This window comes from Glycine soja, chromosome 16 (genome assembly GCF_004193775.1).
Source record: "Glycine soja cultivar W05 chromosome 16, ASM419377v2, whole genome shotgun sequence".
Lineage (NCBI taxonomy): Eukaryota > Viridiplantae > Streptophyta > Magnoliopsida > Fabales > Fabaceae > Glycine > Glycine soja.
The window spans coordinates 313177-330427 of record NC_041017.1 but is presented as its reverse complement, the minus strand read 5'-3'; the positions used below and the strand labels follow the sequence as shown (position 1 = coordinate 330427).

The 17251-nt window shown below is 34.8% G+C and overlaps 1 protein-coding gene across 1 annotated transcript in view; it reads right to left on the bottom strand.

The window, feature by feature from the left end:
* The window catches only part of LOC114391129 (midasin-like), a 59357-nt gene that overhangs the window by 13041 nt on the left and 29065 nt on the right, over nucleotides 1–17251 (bottom strand). The window contains exons 25-49 of the mRNA XM_028352125.1: nucleotides 16270–16343; nucleotides 15564–15687; nucleotides 15167–15265; nucleotides 14969–15069; nucleotides 14764–14853; nucleotides 13796–13861; nucleotides 13504–13668; nucleotides 13020–13227; nucleotides 12037–12887; nucleotides 10044–11579; nucleotides 9684–9861; nucleotides 9371–9442; nucleotides 8292–8377; nucleotides 7958–8209; nucleotides 7578–7713; nucleotides 7290–7452; nucleotides 6200–6341; nucleotides 6020–6106; nucleotides 5541–5664; nucleotides 5131–5285; nucleotides 4829–4942; nucleotides 2642–2794; nucleotides 539–718; nucleotides 273–461; nucleotides 53–154 (exon numbers count right to left, since the gene is read on the bottom strand). Of these exons, the coding sequence (XP_028207926.1) occupies nucleotides 53–154; nucleotides 273–461; nucleotides 539–718; nucleotides 2642–2794; nucleotides 4829–4942; nucleotides 5131–5285; nucleotides 5541–5664; nucleotides 6020–6106; nucleotides 6200–6341; nucleotides 7290–7452; nucleotides 7578–7713; nucleotides 7958–8209; nucleotides 8292–8377; nucleotides 9371–9442; nucleotides 9684–9861; nucleotides 10044–11579; nucleotides 12037–12887; nucleotides 13020–13227; nucleotides 13504–13668; nucleotides 13796–13861; nucleotides 14764–14853; nucleotides 14969–15069; nucleotides 15167–15265; nucleotides 15564–15687; nucleotides 16270–16343 (5447 nt within the window). The remainder of the gene's footprint in view (nucleotides 1–52; nucleotides 155–272; nucleotides 462–538; nucleotides 719–2641; nucleotides 2795–4828; nucleotides 4943–5130; nucleotides 5286–5540; nucleotides 5665–6019; nucleotides 6107–6199; nucleotides 6342–7289; nucleotides 7453–7577; nucleotides 7714–7957; nucleotides 8210–8291; nucleotides 8378–9370; nucleotides 9443–9683; nucleotides 9862–10043; nucleotides 11580–12036; nucleotides 12888–13019; nucleotides 13228–13503; nucleotides 13669–13795; nucleotides 13862–14763; nucleotides 14854–14968; nucleotides 15070–15166; nucleotides 15266–15563; nucleotides 15688–16269; nucleotides 16344–17251) is intronic.

Genomic DNA, 17251 nt, shown 5'->3' with positions numbered 1-17251 from the left:
ATCAATACAAAAATGAATTGGTTGACCCAAAAGCCAAAATAAGGAAACTGACCATATAAGATTTATCATCAATTATTTTTGCATTAGCTGTACAATGTGCAATTTGAACAAGAATGTTCCAATAGACAGAAGCTCTATAGTGCACCCCAGATACCTGTTTTTGATGACTCAGATACAAACAAATAAATAAAACTAATCGATTTTTCAAATTATACAATCCAAAATATTGTTTGAGAACTGGAATTTGGAATTTAATCCAACAAAATATATACCTTCTGATCAGCAGCAACACCACTTGAAAGAGTAACAAGCCTTACCATCAAATCCACATCCACCAAATAAAAGCCTGTAGCAGAATCTAGCCTGTATGAAGGACGCATGTCCAACCCAATGTCATGCTTGACAGAAATGAACATGCATGAAGCAGCACGAGGGAAGCGCATAAGTGTGTATATCATTTCCTGTCAAGCTCATGATGTCAGTTCCTAAACAAATATAAAATAAAATCAAGCATGACAACACTCATGAAATAACATACCATAATCACGTTGATGTCTTCCTGCCCAAGTTCATTCAAACATTTTTTTTCCCAGGTACTAGACAAAACCAGCGACAATCCAAATTTCATCTCATACACAGCAACTTGAATTGGTTGAATAATGTCGCTATATGCAGCATACTCATCCATCAATTGATGAATAAATGAAGTAGCTGTTTCCTGGAATTCAAAAACAAAAAGAAAAATAAATGAGAGAAGGATAATGACTTCAACTAATAAAATCTTACAAAGGAGAGCTCCCAGAAAAAGACGAGGTCATAATTTCCAGATTAGCCAATGAAAAATGAATTGTTCAATTTAATTGTCTATATTGAATAGAAAAGGATTATATCATATTTTATTATGATACTTTTTCTCTGCAGAGAGACTTTCCTCACCTTGAAGCAGTAAATAGTTCAAGGGATCATCTGAGTAACTGGGAGGTGTGCGATTTCATATCAATCACAAAAAAGGGACTGCTTCGGTATAGCTTTTTAGCTGTCAGGAATATTACCTTACACAAATAAGGATTGAGCATAGATATTTCCTCACAATTCAAATTTTTTAAGATGTCAGGTAACCTAGCAAAAATACCGGACTCAAAGATAAAGGGTGGGATGCAAGATTTGCAGTTCAATTATATCTTTAGGCCTAGAAATTTTAACCCATAATGGTATGACTTTAGCATTCCTTTGGTTCTTCTAAATTCATGGATGGTTCATTAATCATATTTTAGTATATGTGTTGGGATCATGCCTTGTTCCTACTTTTCCCTGTAATGCTCATCTTTGTTGAAAACATGTAATAAATAGCTAAGACAATGTCATAATGTTGTATCCTAGATCACTTCTATACTCTATAGACAAACAATCGCCTCTAAATCCTCACGGTTTTACCTATAGTTTTCATGATCTCCCTTTATCCCCTGTATCCTCTATCTGATTCCCTCTCCTTACCAAACCTTCTACAAGTCTTCTCTATGTATGCCCAAAATATCTAATGGGAACTTCTACCATCTTTTCTATATAGATGCAACCCCAAATTTCTCTCTCAAGTCTCGACCTTAGTCTACAAAAAGGTCACCACTAAGTCTATTAAGAACCTATAAATAAGAAATTAAGAATGTCCTCCAAAACCTATGTACTCAAGAAGAACAAGCTTTTCTATTCTGTATATTCTATCTAGATTATTTTTTCTCTCTCTTCCATAACCTAAATTCAACAGTTAATTCTATATATTATTCTTCTATACCAGACAAAGAACATGGACTTTAGATTTCTCTAGGACATACTCCAACAAATCATTGGTCGTGGTTTTGTTTGTGTTGTCTCTTTAAACTTGACACCTGCAGCTATATATTCTCATATGGCCACATAGCTAGAGATTGTTGTTAAGACTTGTTAGTAAATTTAATAAATGTTAGATTAGCAGAGAGCATGTCCTCAAATGTCAATCTATATGTTTTAGAAATGGTGAAAAGGGGGAAAACAGTAAGACAGATTAAAACAGTTTGTGAATAGAAAGGAATATCAGATTTTGCAAAAATTATTTATACTGCCTCGGGCATGGCATTAGCGAAGTTATCTTAGCCTCCTTGTGATGTCCAGCAAAAAGTTTACTTTAAAGGGGTTTTTGTTGGTAAGAAGAGAGATGAATGATATTTCCTTACCCTTGACTAGGCTGTACTTTTAATTTTATCTGTCCTCTTTTATGAGCATATCTTATTCCTATCAAGTTGGTTCTCTTGTATTGTTAATAAATTCTATAACTTTTCGATAAAAACTACAATATGCATTTATCATTAATTAAAATATTCAGCATTTTATTGAGAACTAAAAATATTCTAAGGATTGCAATATTTACATTTTATATTGGCATTTAAATAAAAAGCACATATAAATTATTAAAATCAGGAATGCTAGCAACACTCTCTTTCTTACATCTAAATCAGGAGAGTCAGTGACCCACAAAAATTCCTGATTTCCAATAAATTTCAGTCAACCATATAGAAAGTGTTAGAAAGAGTGTCTAAGAGTGTGTCACTAGCATTCCTCCACCAAAATTTATTCGACCTTTTTTTCATATATAAGTAAGTAGTTATACCTGCCAGCTGCAAGCATCGTCAACAAACTCTTGTAATTCCTTAGCAGTACCCCTACTTTTCACCAACACTTCCAAAGCATCGTGTTGTTTAAGAAAGTCCATACAAACATCAATTAACTTCTTGTATTTCGATGGTTCAGCACGAAACACAATCTAAGTCCAAGACAACCAACACCAGTTTTCATCATTCAATTGAAAAGGATGACAACACCAAAGCACAGATAGATATCAAATATAAATTACTTTCCACACACACAAAAAGAGACAGAAGGGGGGGATAATATTAAGTTGAAAATGATAATGAAATAGAGATGGTAACACCAGCATACACTGCAAGGCTTATCAGAGTGATGCCAACCAAAAAAGAAGATCAGTTAAAAACAATTAAACAAACCTGCCACTTAAATTGTTTTAGGTTTAAAATATATTAATTAATGATCAAGTTTTGTAGTACGCAACCAGAGTTCAACTATAATTACAGCAAAACAAATTGCTGCGCAATACAGCCAATAATAATATTTTGTTTAAAGAGGCTACCTTTTGTAAAAGAAGAGATCCGATAAGAAAAAAGGGTTCCATTAAAGAGAACCATATGCATGCCTACAATAGACAAATTGAAATCGCCAATTTCCATTACTATATGCTATTGCATCACCCGTTACTAGATTCACTGCATTTTCTTTTTTTTTTTTTGCTCAGCAACTGCATTTCTATATGCTATTGTACGGAACAGAATGTTGGGCGGTCAAGAGCCAACATGAGACTAAAGTAGGTGTAGCGGAGATGAGGATGTTGCGGTGGATGTGTGGTAAGACTCGACAGGATAAAATTAGAAATGGAGCTATTAGAGAGAGGGTTGGAGTAGCGCCTATTGTAGAGAAGATGGTGGAAAATAGACTTAGGTGGTTTGGGCATGTAGAGAGAAGACCGGTAGACTCTGTAGTGAGGAGAGTAGACCAGATGGAGAGAAGGCAAATAATTCGAGGCAGAGAAAGACCCAAAAAGACTATAAGAGAGGTTATCAAGAAGGATCTCGAACTTAATGATTTGGATAGAAGTATGGTACTTGATAGAACATTATGGCGAAAGTTGATCCATGTAGCCGACCCCACCTAGTGGGATAAGGCGTTGTTGTTGTTGTTGTTGCTCAGCAACTGCATTTTCTTTTTTTTAATCCGCAAAAATATATTATATATTAGATTAAAACCAGTTCAAGTCGTACTGTGATATTTACAATCACCAATGAAGTCTCCCGTGTGGAGGTTTGGTTCCCTAATACAAAACTAATGATATTTACATTGGTTCCCTAATACAAAACTAATGATATTTACATTGGTGATCCCTGTCTGTGAAACTATTTTCCACTAATTACAAAACCCTTTTCTGATATGACGACCATTGATGAAAAGGATTGTCGAATCCTTTCTCCAAGTTCTGCAATCAGCTCCAGCAAAAGAAAATGGTGTCATCCAGTATCTTACTACATTTTCTTTCTTAGCAAGAAGAATTATAAAGTACCCCCTCTAGTCCCTTTTATCAGAAACAATTAACTAATTCTTCAAAACCAATAAAAGTAGGTAAACTAGTTATTTTAATTAATAATATAAAAAATTTAAATCATATTCCAAAAGTACCCATAAAAAGTAGTGGTGATATTTAATGACACTAAGGATTGATGCTTTTTCCACCAATCAATGTGCTTATATTGTTAATAGTCAATAAATGCATCCACTTGCATAGAGAATGAATGAGCAGCTTTCATAATAAATTAAGTGTATAAAAAAGACAATTAGCAAGTAATACATTATAAAGTGGGTCCATGTTTCTTGTAATTCGGAGCGGAGGGAGTATTATACTTATTAAAAACTCAATGCACTACAGACAAAAAGAAAAACTAACAGCAATAATGAAGGTATACAAAAAATAATGACTCTGTACACCATGATTGACATCATTCTGTAATAAATTTCACATGATAGGTGTCTTATTTATGTATTCACATTCTATGGTCAGATGTAGGTATCTCAGGAAACTAATTTGACCTGTAAAGTGTATTTCTAGTACCTCTGGTACTCATTAATATATATATCTTATCTTTGCTGATAAAAAAAAAATGAAAGTCAATGATTACATATAGAACATGCAAACAATATAAGCAAAAGAATGGAAACATAAGAATCTAGAAACCTTTCTCTGTAGCTTTCGACACTCTGCCTGAAGCTTTTCCAGCCTTTGTGCTTTTCTTTTGTCAGCCTCTTGTGTCAAAACCTGTCCAGCAAGATAACCACACTCTTTCCTTACCTGGAAAAAATTTAGTAAATAGAAATTAATTCACCCTCAGTATACAAAATTGTTCCAATTAGGAACTACAATTCATAATAGATTATCATACTAGTAGTTGAAGCAATAAGATATTAAGCAAAGAGGAGTTCAATCATGAGAAAACAAAGGGAAAAGTATCAATTGAATTAAAGATCTTTATAGAATACCTGAATTTCAAGTTCAAGTGATGATATTGTTTCCACAAGCTGAGAGTACTTGCAATAGTACTTCATGGCAGGATCAATGTCCTTACAGCTAAGCAAGAGATTAATGCGTAATGCTCCAACGTGAGCCCATGCACAACCAATAGTATAATTGAAATCTAAGACAGGAAATTTTAAAATTAAAAAATAAGTGAGAACATTAATAAACAGAAGTATAATGATACCTATATAATAGTAATTAATGCTGCCAGGTCAAAGCTATAATAAAGAATTAAAAATGCAGCAGAATTATAGAATATTATGAAGAGTTTTGTACTTTTATCTTACCCAACTTTTATGGCCACATATAAAATCACATGCAGTCAGTCATTATGCGTGTCTATTAAAGGGGGCAATAAGAAGCAAATAGTTACCAGCAGTATTAGACTGAAGATACAGCTCTCTAAGCAGTGGCACTATGAACTTCTGCACTGAGTTTTTCAACCTGTGGTGTCTTGATGAAGCAACGAGAGAGCTCAGCAAATCAATGCTTTCTTCCTAGATTCAGATAACAGGGGAATGACAATAAGAAAACAGAACTTTGGGAATCATAACCATTCAAATAGAATGCACAAAGCTTGGCCATTGTTTATTGTGACCATGTTTTTCTTTCTTTATTGTGTATTTCTTTTTAAACTATAACAATTCATGTTGAGAAATTTTTATTTTCCAGTACATTATACTTATGAGAAGTCTATCACTGAACATTTCAAAATAAAGCCTAAAAAGGTATTCTAAAATGATTTCAAAGAAAATATCTAGGGTTATAGTGTCTTAACTTTGTTTGCTATTCCAAAACAACGAAATCAGAAAACAGCCATAACAAGTGCCCAAAAAAAAAAGAGAGACATACCGTAAGTACATTCTTCTCAGAAAAAAAAATATATTTGATTCTAGCAAATTGATCCGCCTCAAAAGATTTTCTATGTGCATAAATAATCTGCATTTAAGCATGGCATAAGATGGAATCAGTTTAACAGATACATTATAAGGCACGACTGACTGAGTAATAGAAGGAAAGCAATAGTTTTACCTGCTGGAAAAGACAGCGAGCAGCAGATAAAAGAAAATCAGGCAGATGTGTTCCATGATGAGAACAATGCCACAAATTGAACGAGGTAACTCTAGACTTGAGACATTGCACCCAAAACTCCTTGATAGCATGTGTGCTTTGCCTGAAAATATTTTCCAAAGAAGGATGAGATTCTCAACCGCAAGATGCACAATATCTGCAAGTGTTAACAAATAATCATTTACAGCAAAACAACCACATAATACTAGCACTCTTTTATTTATTTCTGTCCTTTTTAAAAACCTAAATCAATATTAATTACTATCTTTTCAACCAAGTCCGTACCTCTACCTAATTCTTAAATATTTTACAGACTTGTTAAAAAGGAGAGACAAATATCAGTAGTCATATAAATGAGGAAATTAATGACATTTCTTTACTGTCTTTTTCTTAGAATGTGTGTTTGGGCCTAACTCGACCCAAAAAGCTAGCTCATAGGGTGAGAATTGCCCCCCACATATAATCTATCTTGGCACTATCTCTAGCCAATGTGGGACTAGGAATTTTCCCAAAACACCCCTTCACACCCAGCACTTTTGGGCTTAGTGTGTAAATGAAATGGCGGGTGGCTCGTTTAATGGATCTAGGATAGACTCTGATACCATTTAAAAATGTGGGTTTGAGCCAAACTCAACCCAAAAGCTAGCTCATAGGGTGAGAATTGTCTCCCACTTAAATACTCTATCTTGGCATTATCTCTATGTGGGACTTGGGTTTCTCCCAATACTTTTAAAGTGGATAGATAAAAGGATATTGATAAAGCATTTATTATTATATTTATTTACCTCTTTTCCTAATTTCCTAAAATTAGGTTTTGGAAATTAAGATATACATACTCAATTATGTTGAACATTTCCTTATGCAATGCAGAATTTCTTCCCCATGTCATGTATATATTAACAAACAACATATGCCATAGATAGCTTATGGGTAATGAAGCCCCAATATTAACTTTTGTATTGACTAATGACCTTAGGTTATTTAAAGCTCCAATAACTCAATATCAATAGTAAAACAAGAATTTAGTAATGAAATCATAAAATCAACTCACGTCATCTGAAACACAGCTAATGCACTGAAAGGCTCAACGAGCATGTGGGGTAGTTCAATTTCATCAGAGCCATCAATCTTCACAGATTTAGGGAAATATACCCAAATAGATTCATGCCACTTAAACCACATCTCCAGAATAAAGCTTGCAATTTTCAAATTTACTGCATCACAACACCCCCCCCCCCCAAAAAAAAAAAAAACAAGAAAATAAATTAAGTTAAATCCATGTGTGAGCCTATTAACCAAGAAAAAAGATAATTGGACACATTCAAGCCTTTACACCAACCTGAATCCACTGATGCCCATGCATTCAGGGTCCACAATATCTTTTGGTGTGGCAAAAACATTTGTGGAGGCCTTGATGAGAAACTCAATGAAAATTTCAAAGCAAAGTCCAACAGATTGGATACACATCCCACAGCCTATTATTAGAATCAAAAGCATGGGAAATTAAGTTTAAAGCAATCCAGTATGCGTCCAGATTATTTGAAGCATAATATACAAAGTGTAACTTCTCTCCCCTACTATAAGGAAATATTTTTAACAATAAAACAATTCATAAAAGGCAATCTTAAGTAAGCAATGAAACATGCACAGCCAAACCAGGGTGCAGCTATACAGAAAATCTGGGGGAAAAAATAAACAGCTAATTGTGGTCAGCATTACTTGGTGTAACTCTTCAAGATCATCCAAATGAATTGATGTGAGTTTCTGTAATAACTTCATGTCCCAGAATAAACTGGTATAATCTACCGGAAGAAACGTATCCTGCCAAGCCTCAAATACAGATTTTTCACACAACATTACAGGTGTAAATGAACAACAAGCAGCTGAATTTTCAGCAAAAGCTGAAAGGTCTTTGGATCCTGTATTCAACTGCAACTTGTGCTTTTCATGTTCAAACCTTCTTGATAGTATCTGTCGAACAAATTTAAGATTAACAATCAAATGACGAATGTGCAATCTTATAGATTTCAATACTATCATGCAAGGGACAAACCTGATGCATCTCCTTCAACTTCTCAACAATATGAATACCATCCTCATGATTCCATTTTGCCATTAAAAAGGATGAGTTTGAGACATCTATGCAAATATAGAATAAAAAACAAAATAATATGTATCTAAAGATAAGCCACAAAAACAATAAACCAAAAGTAAATATGATGATGTTCATCACCGTCAACCAGGAATAAAACCAGAAACCTACATGCAATATATTTCTTGATGTAAATTCTTGATCATATCATCCATTGATTTTTATTGTACAGCAATAAAGGAAAAAAGGAAATTAAAGAAAAATTCTAGAAACTTCGACTTATGCAAAGAGCAAGTAGTAACAATAAAATTCAACCTAAAAGGAAGAGCAGGAAAGTAGATGGACAGTATGGGAAGAAAAAGTAAAAAATCTTAGTCTTATAAACCAAAGTTTTGAAACTACATCAGGGAAAGGAGGAATTCTTGATTCATACTGAGAGACTTTCCAAGATCTGTATCATGATTCATAAGTAAATTCTTGAAGACATCACATATGCTAAAAAAACACAGTTGTTTAATTTGAAAGTTCTATTCCAAAGACCTGCATTTACTATTGATGTTAAAATGTGTAGTGATGCAGACCATATCACTCCACAGTAATTATTTAAACATTCTCATGAACATAAAAATGAGAGACACGGTGAACAATGCTCCCACCTACTGGGGTTTCTGGAGGGTAAAGCACTCAGCCCTACTCTTGCAAGCAAACGGACTATTTCAAGTATCTGAACCCATGACCAGGACGTCACAAGGATGCAACTTCACTGTTGCTCCAAGCCTCACCCACAATAATATCAATGATGCAGACATATAAATTTACACTACCAGACAATTTTCCAATGCCCAAAGAAATACTTGACAAGATAAATACAGCTCAAATTGACCTAATGATATCATCATTTCATCTTTAAACTAGACAGGGGAATAGACCAAAGGATAACACCTGATGCTCATATCCAAATAATTCGTACTTGCAATGTGAGAGAATCCTATTGCCTATGTAGAAATGTTACAAGGGAAAGAGGAATGCCAACAATATACCTTGTGTCACGAGGAAGCGAAGATCATGATCAAATGATGCAACAACATCAGTAAGATGGCTGCTCAAAATTCCTGAATATTCTCAATAGAAAATAAAAAATGAATGAAAATCAAACAAAATAAGAAGTACAAAAATCCTTCCATCTTAAGAATAATTGACCACTTACTGCTTAATGATGCCCAACAAGTGGTTACTTACAGCAACTTACTGAGTTGATTAACCACTTAAGCAAGGAATATCTTGACCAAGAATTGTGCATTCAAAATTTTCTAAAAACAAAAAACAAAAAAAAAAGAATTTAAAATAGTCTACCTTGATAACAGGATCCTGTCTTTCTTGGCCAAATTGTTTCAACAAATTTTAAAAGCTGGTGCTGTTGATCAAGTAAATCAGAAGAAGAGGGCAAAAATGGGTGACCACCATGAATCCACAGCAAAGATTTTTCTGAATTTACTGAAAAAGAAAACTCCTCAATTTTTTGGCTCTCCATCTGTACAAGGAGTAAATATAATTAACTGTCTGAAAATATAAAAAAATGTGAAATATGGATATTTTGGTGACACCAAAGAAAAAATGCGTGAAGAAAACAAGAGTGCAATCATCCTGATTTAAAACAAGTTAAGCTTACAAGGTACTTTAATTAAATCTAAAATCCATAAATCCTTAGCTTACCAAAAAATTATCTACAGCTTCTGGACACATATCTATAAACTTCCGAGCATCCTTCACCAAACAATGCCAAGAAATCATCATGTGATCAAACTCTGAAGAAATGAAGTAATGCCAAAATAAAGCATGGTCCTCAATAAGGTTAGAGTATAACTGTAGTTTATAGTCAAATGATTGGTCCTCTATTAGCTTTGGAGTTGAAATGACAAATTTGTTAAGTATTTCATCTTGCAAAAAGTAAAGAGACTTCAAAAGTCGAATGAAGCAACTGGTTTTTTCACCAAAACTGTGCTGGCTCTCAATACTGACTTCTTCATCAAAATTATGCTGGCTCTCAATATTCCGTTGCTGGTAAGTTAATCTTAGTGGATCAAAGCAACTAATGGCATTACAAAGATACTTAATTTTGCTATTTGATGGAGCCAAATCAACTAAATCAAGTGACAGCAAGGGCATTAACTTCAAATCAGCATCTAGTTTGTCACGGCATGAAATATACTCCCAAATAGGATGCTTGATCATCTGTTCTATCAGTATGACAAAGTTACTAAAGAACTGGCAGAAGGGCTGCATTTGAGAACTAAACCACTTGAACCTGAGAAGATAGAACTTAAAATCACTTTCAGTAGCTTGTTCAATTGTCCAATTGGCTGCAAAGAATAGCATCCTATTGGTCAATTCTGAGTCATATTTGCACTCCCTCCCATAGTCTGAAATCATCACATTTGAAGCCTTAGGAAACATAAGTTCACGTAAAGTCATCATATCCATCAAATATGCCCTCACATGATCACTGGGAGTCTGCACACAAGCTGTTGAGTGCCTCTTACGAGCAATTCGATATTGATGAGACGCAATCTGAGTTCCCAGGAATTCCAGATACATACAGTTCTGTTTGATAGAAGCTTCTTTAGAGTAATATACATAATCCCTTACACTTAGTGGCAATGGCCATCCTCCAGGCAAAGCCAAAGGACACGCTGTCAAATCATCATACCCAGCCAAATTAGTTGCCGACAAATATTTAGTTTTGGCGAAATCGATTATTTTTTCTCCCTCAACACCCAATGAGGAGAGATATATATGCTCCCAACTTATTTTTAGACTCCAAATAGGACAACAACCATTCTTCAGAAGCTGCAGAAACAGGTGAACCCAATGTGAGAGTTCAAGATAAGTAATGTGCTCATTAAGCTCTGAACCTTTATTTTTAGCATAAGTGTGGGCTCTAGCCATTGAATCAACCAATTGAGCAATCGGAATACCCGATAAAACAAGAAACCTCCTAACATCTTTGAATTCAACATCCTCATCATTGTACCCACTTCTATCATCTAACCAATACGGCTGCAGCATAAATATTTCAACTCCCCTATTACGCATTGCTCGAGAAACTTCACCATAGTGGGGATTAACTGTGAGGAATATGCGGAAATTAGGGTGTGGATGAATAACCAATGGGTTTCCATCAACGATTCCACGCTCATTGACCGTGATTGATCCACAAGGTTCCACCAATGAGTTAATCCTATCAAGAACCTAGCAACAAAAACAAGTAAAAAATAATTATGTAGTATCAAATTACAGACTTGCATTGCCCAATAACTTCAGGGGGAAAAAAACATTAGATCAATCCAAGTGCTAAAATACAATGAATATGCAGATCTTACATGCCAAATTTCAGAAAAATTAAACAAGAACAACCATATTATCCAATGGCTTATATTCTAGTTTATTTGGGGGAAAACTATAGATCCAGGAATAAAAGTTGGATAATGTGAAGTTTAATGAGCCAGATGTTTTTGACACAAACTTGTATTTGCACACATGCTCATCACGCATTCAGAGAAGGGGAGAACAAAGAGAGATTAGTCAGTTAGTGCAGTTTATACATAGTGAGTACAAACTACAGAGAATAAATACGACTTGGTTCAGGCATAATAAGCTTTTAAAAGCATGAACTGGCACAACATTATTCAATATATGCATCATATACCGTGGGGTTACATAGATTTGCATTCTCCAAGACTATCCATTCCCCTTGCTCAATAGCCTTGATCAACAATCCTGTAACCCATTCAAATTTGGTTGAAACAACATCTGCTTTCATCTTCAAAACTGTCTTCATGGCCAAATCAAGTTCATGGAATGAGTAAGATACAGGTACAGAATTCTTTTGTATCTGCAACTTTAGTTGTCCAATGAGAAAACATAGATTTTCAAAACAATTTGCAGCTGAAGATGACAAGCAGTCAAATTTCAACCCAGAAAGGAAAGCCATCCATCTGATATAAAAATCTGTTTCCCTGAAAATTGCTTCATTTGAAGTCTCCAGTTGCAAACTGATGTACTCATTAACATAGCACTCAAATTGAGCAACAACTTTGGAAAAATTACGCAAGGCGTCATACTGTTCAAAAGATCCTAATAATTCAGATATATCAGTTGCAGATGAAAGATTTACTTCATTTAGCACATTGCCCGTTAGGTTAGCAAGTAATCTTATCAATGAAGTTTTTCCAGAGCATGATGGCCCAGTCAAGATACATAACCATTGACGCTCAACACATCGAGCAGCAGATTCCAAACTTTGACGGATTTCAGGAAGCATCAGGAGCTGTTTGCTTGAGGACGTAGTTAATTGGACGTGATTCCTCTTGATAGTAACATTCCCCACAATTAAATGGTGTGAATTGAGTTGAATGCGAGGATATGGATTTATAAACGGTGTCACCTCAAATACCTCCTTGAAAACTCGTAAGACTTCCTTTCGATCAGCTGCCAAACGCATTCTCTGAATATAAACAATGTTCAAGAAGGAGTATAATCCAGAGTACTTTGGTGCACCTAAATTGAATATAAAGGAAATATCAGCATGAAAAAGGAAATGACTGTCCATGGGAAATTAGAAATAAAATGAAGAAACCAGGAAAAACAGCATTATCAAATTAAAAGTGAAAGGAACATGGATGACAGAACCTTCAATTATCTCACAAGACCGAAATACATCACGAAGATTGAACTCCCATGGGAAGCCATCTTTGGCAAACTTTTGATTTACTGTGGTGTCTTCATGCATCCTTTTATTGAATAAGAGTAACTTTGTGAGTAAAGTTCTAGGTATAGTCGAAAATTTTGATTCACAAATGGATAGGTAGTCTTCCTCAACTAACTCGTCAACATACACCTGTAGTCAACAACCAAAAAACACAGATTTGATAAATCTTGCATATTGAGTACAAAAGAAAAATATTTGCCTGACAATATTTATCATAGACAATAGAGGAAAAATACTCTGAAAAAGGACACCTTTACTAGACAGAGCAGAACAGAAAGCTAATTAGAGTCCCTTAAGGTAAATACACGATTCTAACTACTACATAGAGGATTTTGGATTTTGGACATTGGATTCCTCAGTTCATGGGCTCAAAATAAATACAAAAATAACATACTACCAGCATACCTTGGTAAATCTATTAAGAAATGACTTTGGAAGGCCTTTTCGGCCACCACCTTGATGTGATGGATTCTGACAAGCAAAAACTCTAAATGATGGTGGGCATTTATAAGTATTACCCAACTCTGGTATAAACACCTCAGCTCTGTGGTCCAGAATAGCATTCAAACCCTGATACGAAGAACTTTGTTACAGCAAAGAGACATAGAAAGAGGAAACAAAGAAAGCAGCAATAAATAAGGTTTATAAAGGAAAATAAATGAGAACAAATGCAGATTAAGATTCATGAGAGAAATACTTCTAAAACAGATTGTGGAGCAAGATTAATCTCATCCAGCAAAACCCAGCAGCCTTCCTTCAGGGCCTGCAGAAATAAGTTGGAAATTAAATACATATCAAAAGTTGAGATTAACATGATATGTTAATGTTAAGATTACATATTCTGTTATTATGATTAGATGGTAATTAGTGATTTAGTCATTATAACTCGTTATTAGATTGATCCTATGTAATCAATATTCATCCTATTTACTCATTATAAATAAAGATTGTGTGGTCATACACAACACTACAATAAAACACTGTTATATGGCATCAGAGCTACGTTATTCTTGACAGAGTTTTAAAGAAAGTAGGTCCCCGGTGGACCTTTCTGCTCGCTGCCCATCTTCCAGCGACCCTTTCTTCTTTTCCAATGACCTTTCTGGTGACGGCCACCACCACCATCACGCATCAAACAATTTTATTTTCTTTTCTTCAGCATGTGTTTTTCTGTTCGCATGAACAATATCACGAAGCACTACGGGCTTCCGTTCACCACCGCCAAGTCTTCCTTTCTCCGGTGCGACCACCCACACGGAATCACCCACCTCCGGCGACCAAAACACCATCTGACCAACAGTCCAGCAACCACAACATCAGGCTTCTCTTCCTCCAGTGATCCTTGACCAGTCCCCTGTTTGGCTCTTTTTCCATGGCTGCCAAGCCATGTTTATCCGGCACAACCACACGACTAAAACCGCCTTCCATTTCTATCAGGTTGACCACATTTATAACAAGCTAGATTCATATGACGTATATGCTCGAGCTTGAAGGGGAGTATTAAGATTACATATTATGTTATTATGATTAGATAGTCATTACTAATTTAGTCATTATTACTCGTTATTAGATTGATCCTATTTATGTATTATAAATAAAGGTTGTGTGGTCATACACAACACTACAATAAAAGACTGTTATAGTTACGTCATAAGACAAATCAACCTGCAATAGTATCCCATCAGACCAAGAAAACTTCATTCCCTCATCACTTTCAACAGGTAAATCAGACCCTAACAGATCCATCATATCAGTCTGCACCAAAAATATGCTTTAAGTAAGAACTTTGCAGTGACAAAAAGTTAAACAAAATATTACAGTAAAACACAAGTGCTACAAGATAAAGATCAACTAAAAACATATTACTGACCTGCTCAGAAAAATTTATTCGTACGACTCTATGCCCAGAACGTTTTCCCAAGGCAATGATTAAACTAGTTTTCCCAACACCTGGGCTACCTTCCAGTAAAACTGCAAAAGAACAATCATTTAAAACTAAGAAATCTAATAATTTAAATGCGAAATTTCTGAGATAATTAAAAGATATCCAAAGAATGAAGAAACATACCAGGTTTTGGAAGCTGCATAGCCCGCAAAACTCTCAGAGCATTCCTGCAAGTAGTAGGCGCCTTGAATTCAAACCCACCATCCTCACAAATGCCAATACCTATAGGTATAAAGCAAAGTAAAAAAATAAACACAAGAGACAACCAGCAAGGCAGTACTCAGAGAGTAAAAATTATTGTAAAGGAGAACACTAAAAAGCAGGAAGAAAGTGAATCCTATTAAAAATCCTAAATGCAAATAAATAAACAAAACAATTATTCAATAGCTCATAACATGTCTCCATCCTTTAGAGCTATTTTAGGGGGCAAATCCAATTGCTAGATGATAGTGTGTCAAACGTAGAAATAATATTTACACAAAACTAAGTCAGATAAAAGAATGCGGCATCACATTATTACCTTTATTGATATAGAATGGATCAATGCCAAATAAATCATCACTATGTGACACATCCATATCGGTGCCAAATTCACCCCAACCATAATTTCCAATTCTTGAAAGCTCTGAATTACTTTCATCAACCTGTAAGAATAATTTAGTCAACATGTCCGACACATCATTAAAATTACAAATATGAGCATTCCACTCAAACAAATTACACAATAAAATTATAAATATAGAAACACTTATAAGTACTGCCCCACACTCAGGACATAACTGAACCTTGCCTCAAAAAAGAAATTTAAACAAATTTATTAGATACATGTGCATTATATATGCATTTTGTATTTCCTGATAATTTACAATAGCTGTTGTAACAGATTAGCTTTCTGTCAACAGTTATAACTAACTGCTAGTCAGCAGATAGTTATATAGACTGCTCAAATAAATACTAATACCCATTCTAAGGGAATACAGTGACTCTTCTCAACCATTTGGCTCTCTGATCTCTCTCACTGACAAAATCGTGCAATATTTCTATCAAACTTATTCAACACAAGACTGGTTTGTGTGTTAATGAATTTCAGGAGGAATTGTGGTAAAACACTGTAAACAGCCGACAGCAGGTAAACACAATAATTAAGCTATTTGGAAGAGTAATAATCGTCAATGCTCCAATTTCCAACATTGAGCATAATGATGAATAACGAGGGGAGAACATACCCCTAGCTTTTGTAGAAGGATGGATAAACATCTCTCCCTTAGCTCAGCAGCATCCCTTTTTGAAAGTCCTGTCCCTGATAAAAGTTGAGCAACTGTCAGTAAACATACAGTAAGGTCTAATTCATTTCTGGGATGTGTTTGAACAGTGTTTCTGCTTCAAGCACTTTGGGAGCTCATAATTGAAGCTTTACATGATAGAAAACTAATGTTGTTATATTGGAGAAAGTTCCCTTTATTGCGCTCACTCTTAGTCCGTTTTTACTAGCAGCCTCATTGGGGGCTCGATGGTGGTTTAGTCCCACATTGATTAGAGATATGGCTTAATAATAGCTTATAAAAGCTTGGGCAATCCTCACCTTACATGTTGGTCTTGTGGGGTTGAGTTAGGCCTTAACCCCAAATTCTAACATGTAATATAACATCATTCATGTCTACTCACCTAACATCTTTACGCTTTAAGAATAGTTGGTTCATGACATAATACAATAATATAAATTCATCTCAATTACCACCATAAATTCATCTCAATTCATGACTCTCTTCTTTTCCCCATTCTTAAGAAATCATTTTTTCCCTTGTTACATTTCTTATCAATTATCAACGAAATTCACACATCCAATGATTAAAATTCAGCAAAAAGATCAAAACCTTAAACAACAACAACTGATTGAAAAATTTAAAAGATTATAAACAAATAATGGATGAGATTTGATATTGAAAGGTGTTGATAGAAGATGATTTCCAGAGGAGAAACCACCAAACACGTTGGTGTGGTTGAGATATTCAATAAGAAAACAAAACACCAGAGAGAGAAAAAAAAAATAAGAGGGAATTATTGGCTGGAAACAAAAAAAATAAGATGTGAATGAATCACATAACCTGCAACGAGTGAAAGATAAAGATTTTCAAGAACTAGAAACAAGTTTCGAGAAAAACACAGAGATGGCATAATGGACGTTCACAGCAACTCAGCACCCACAAC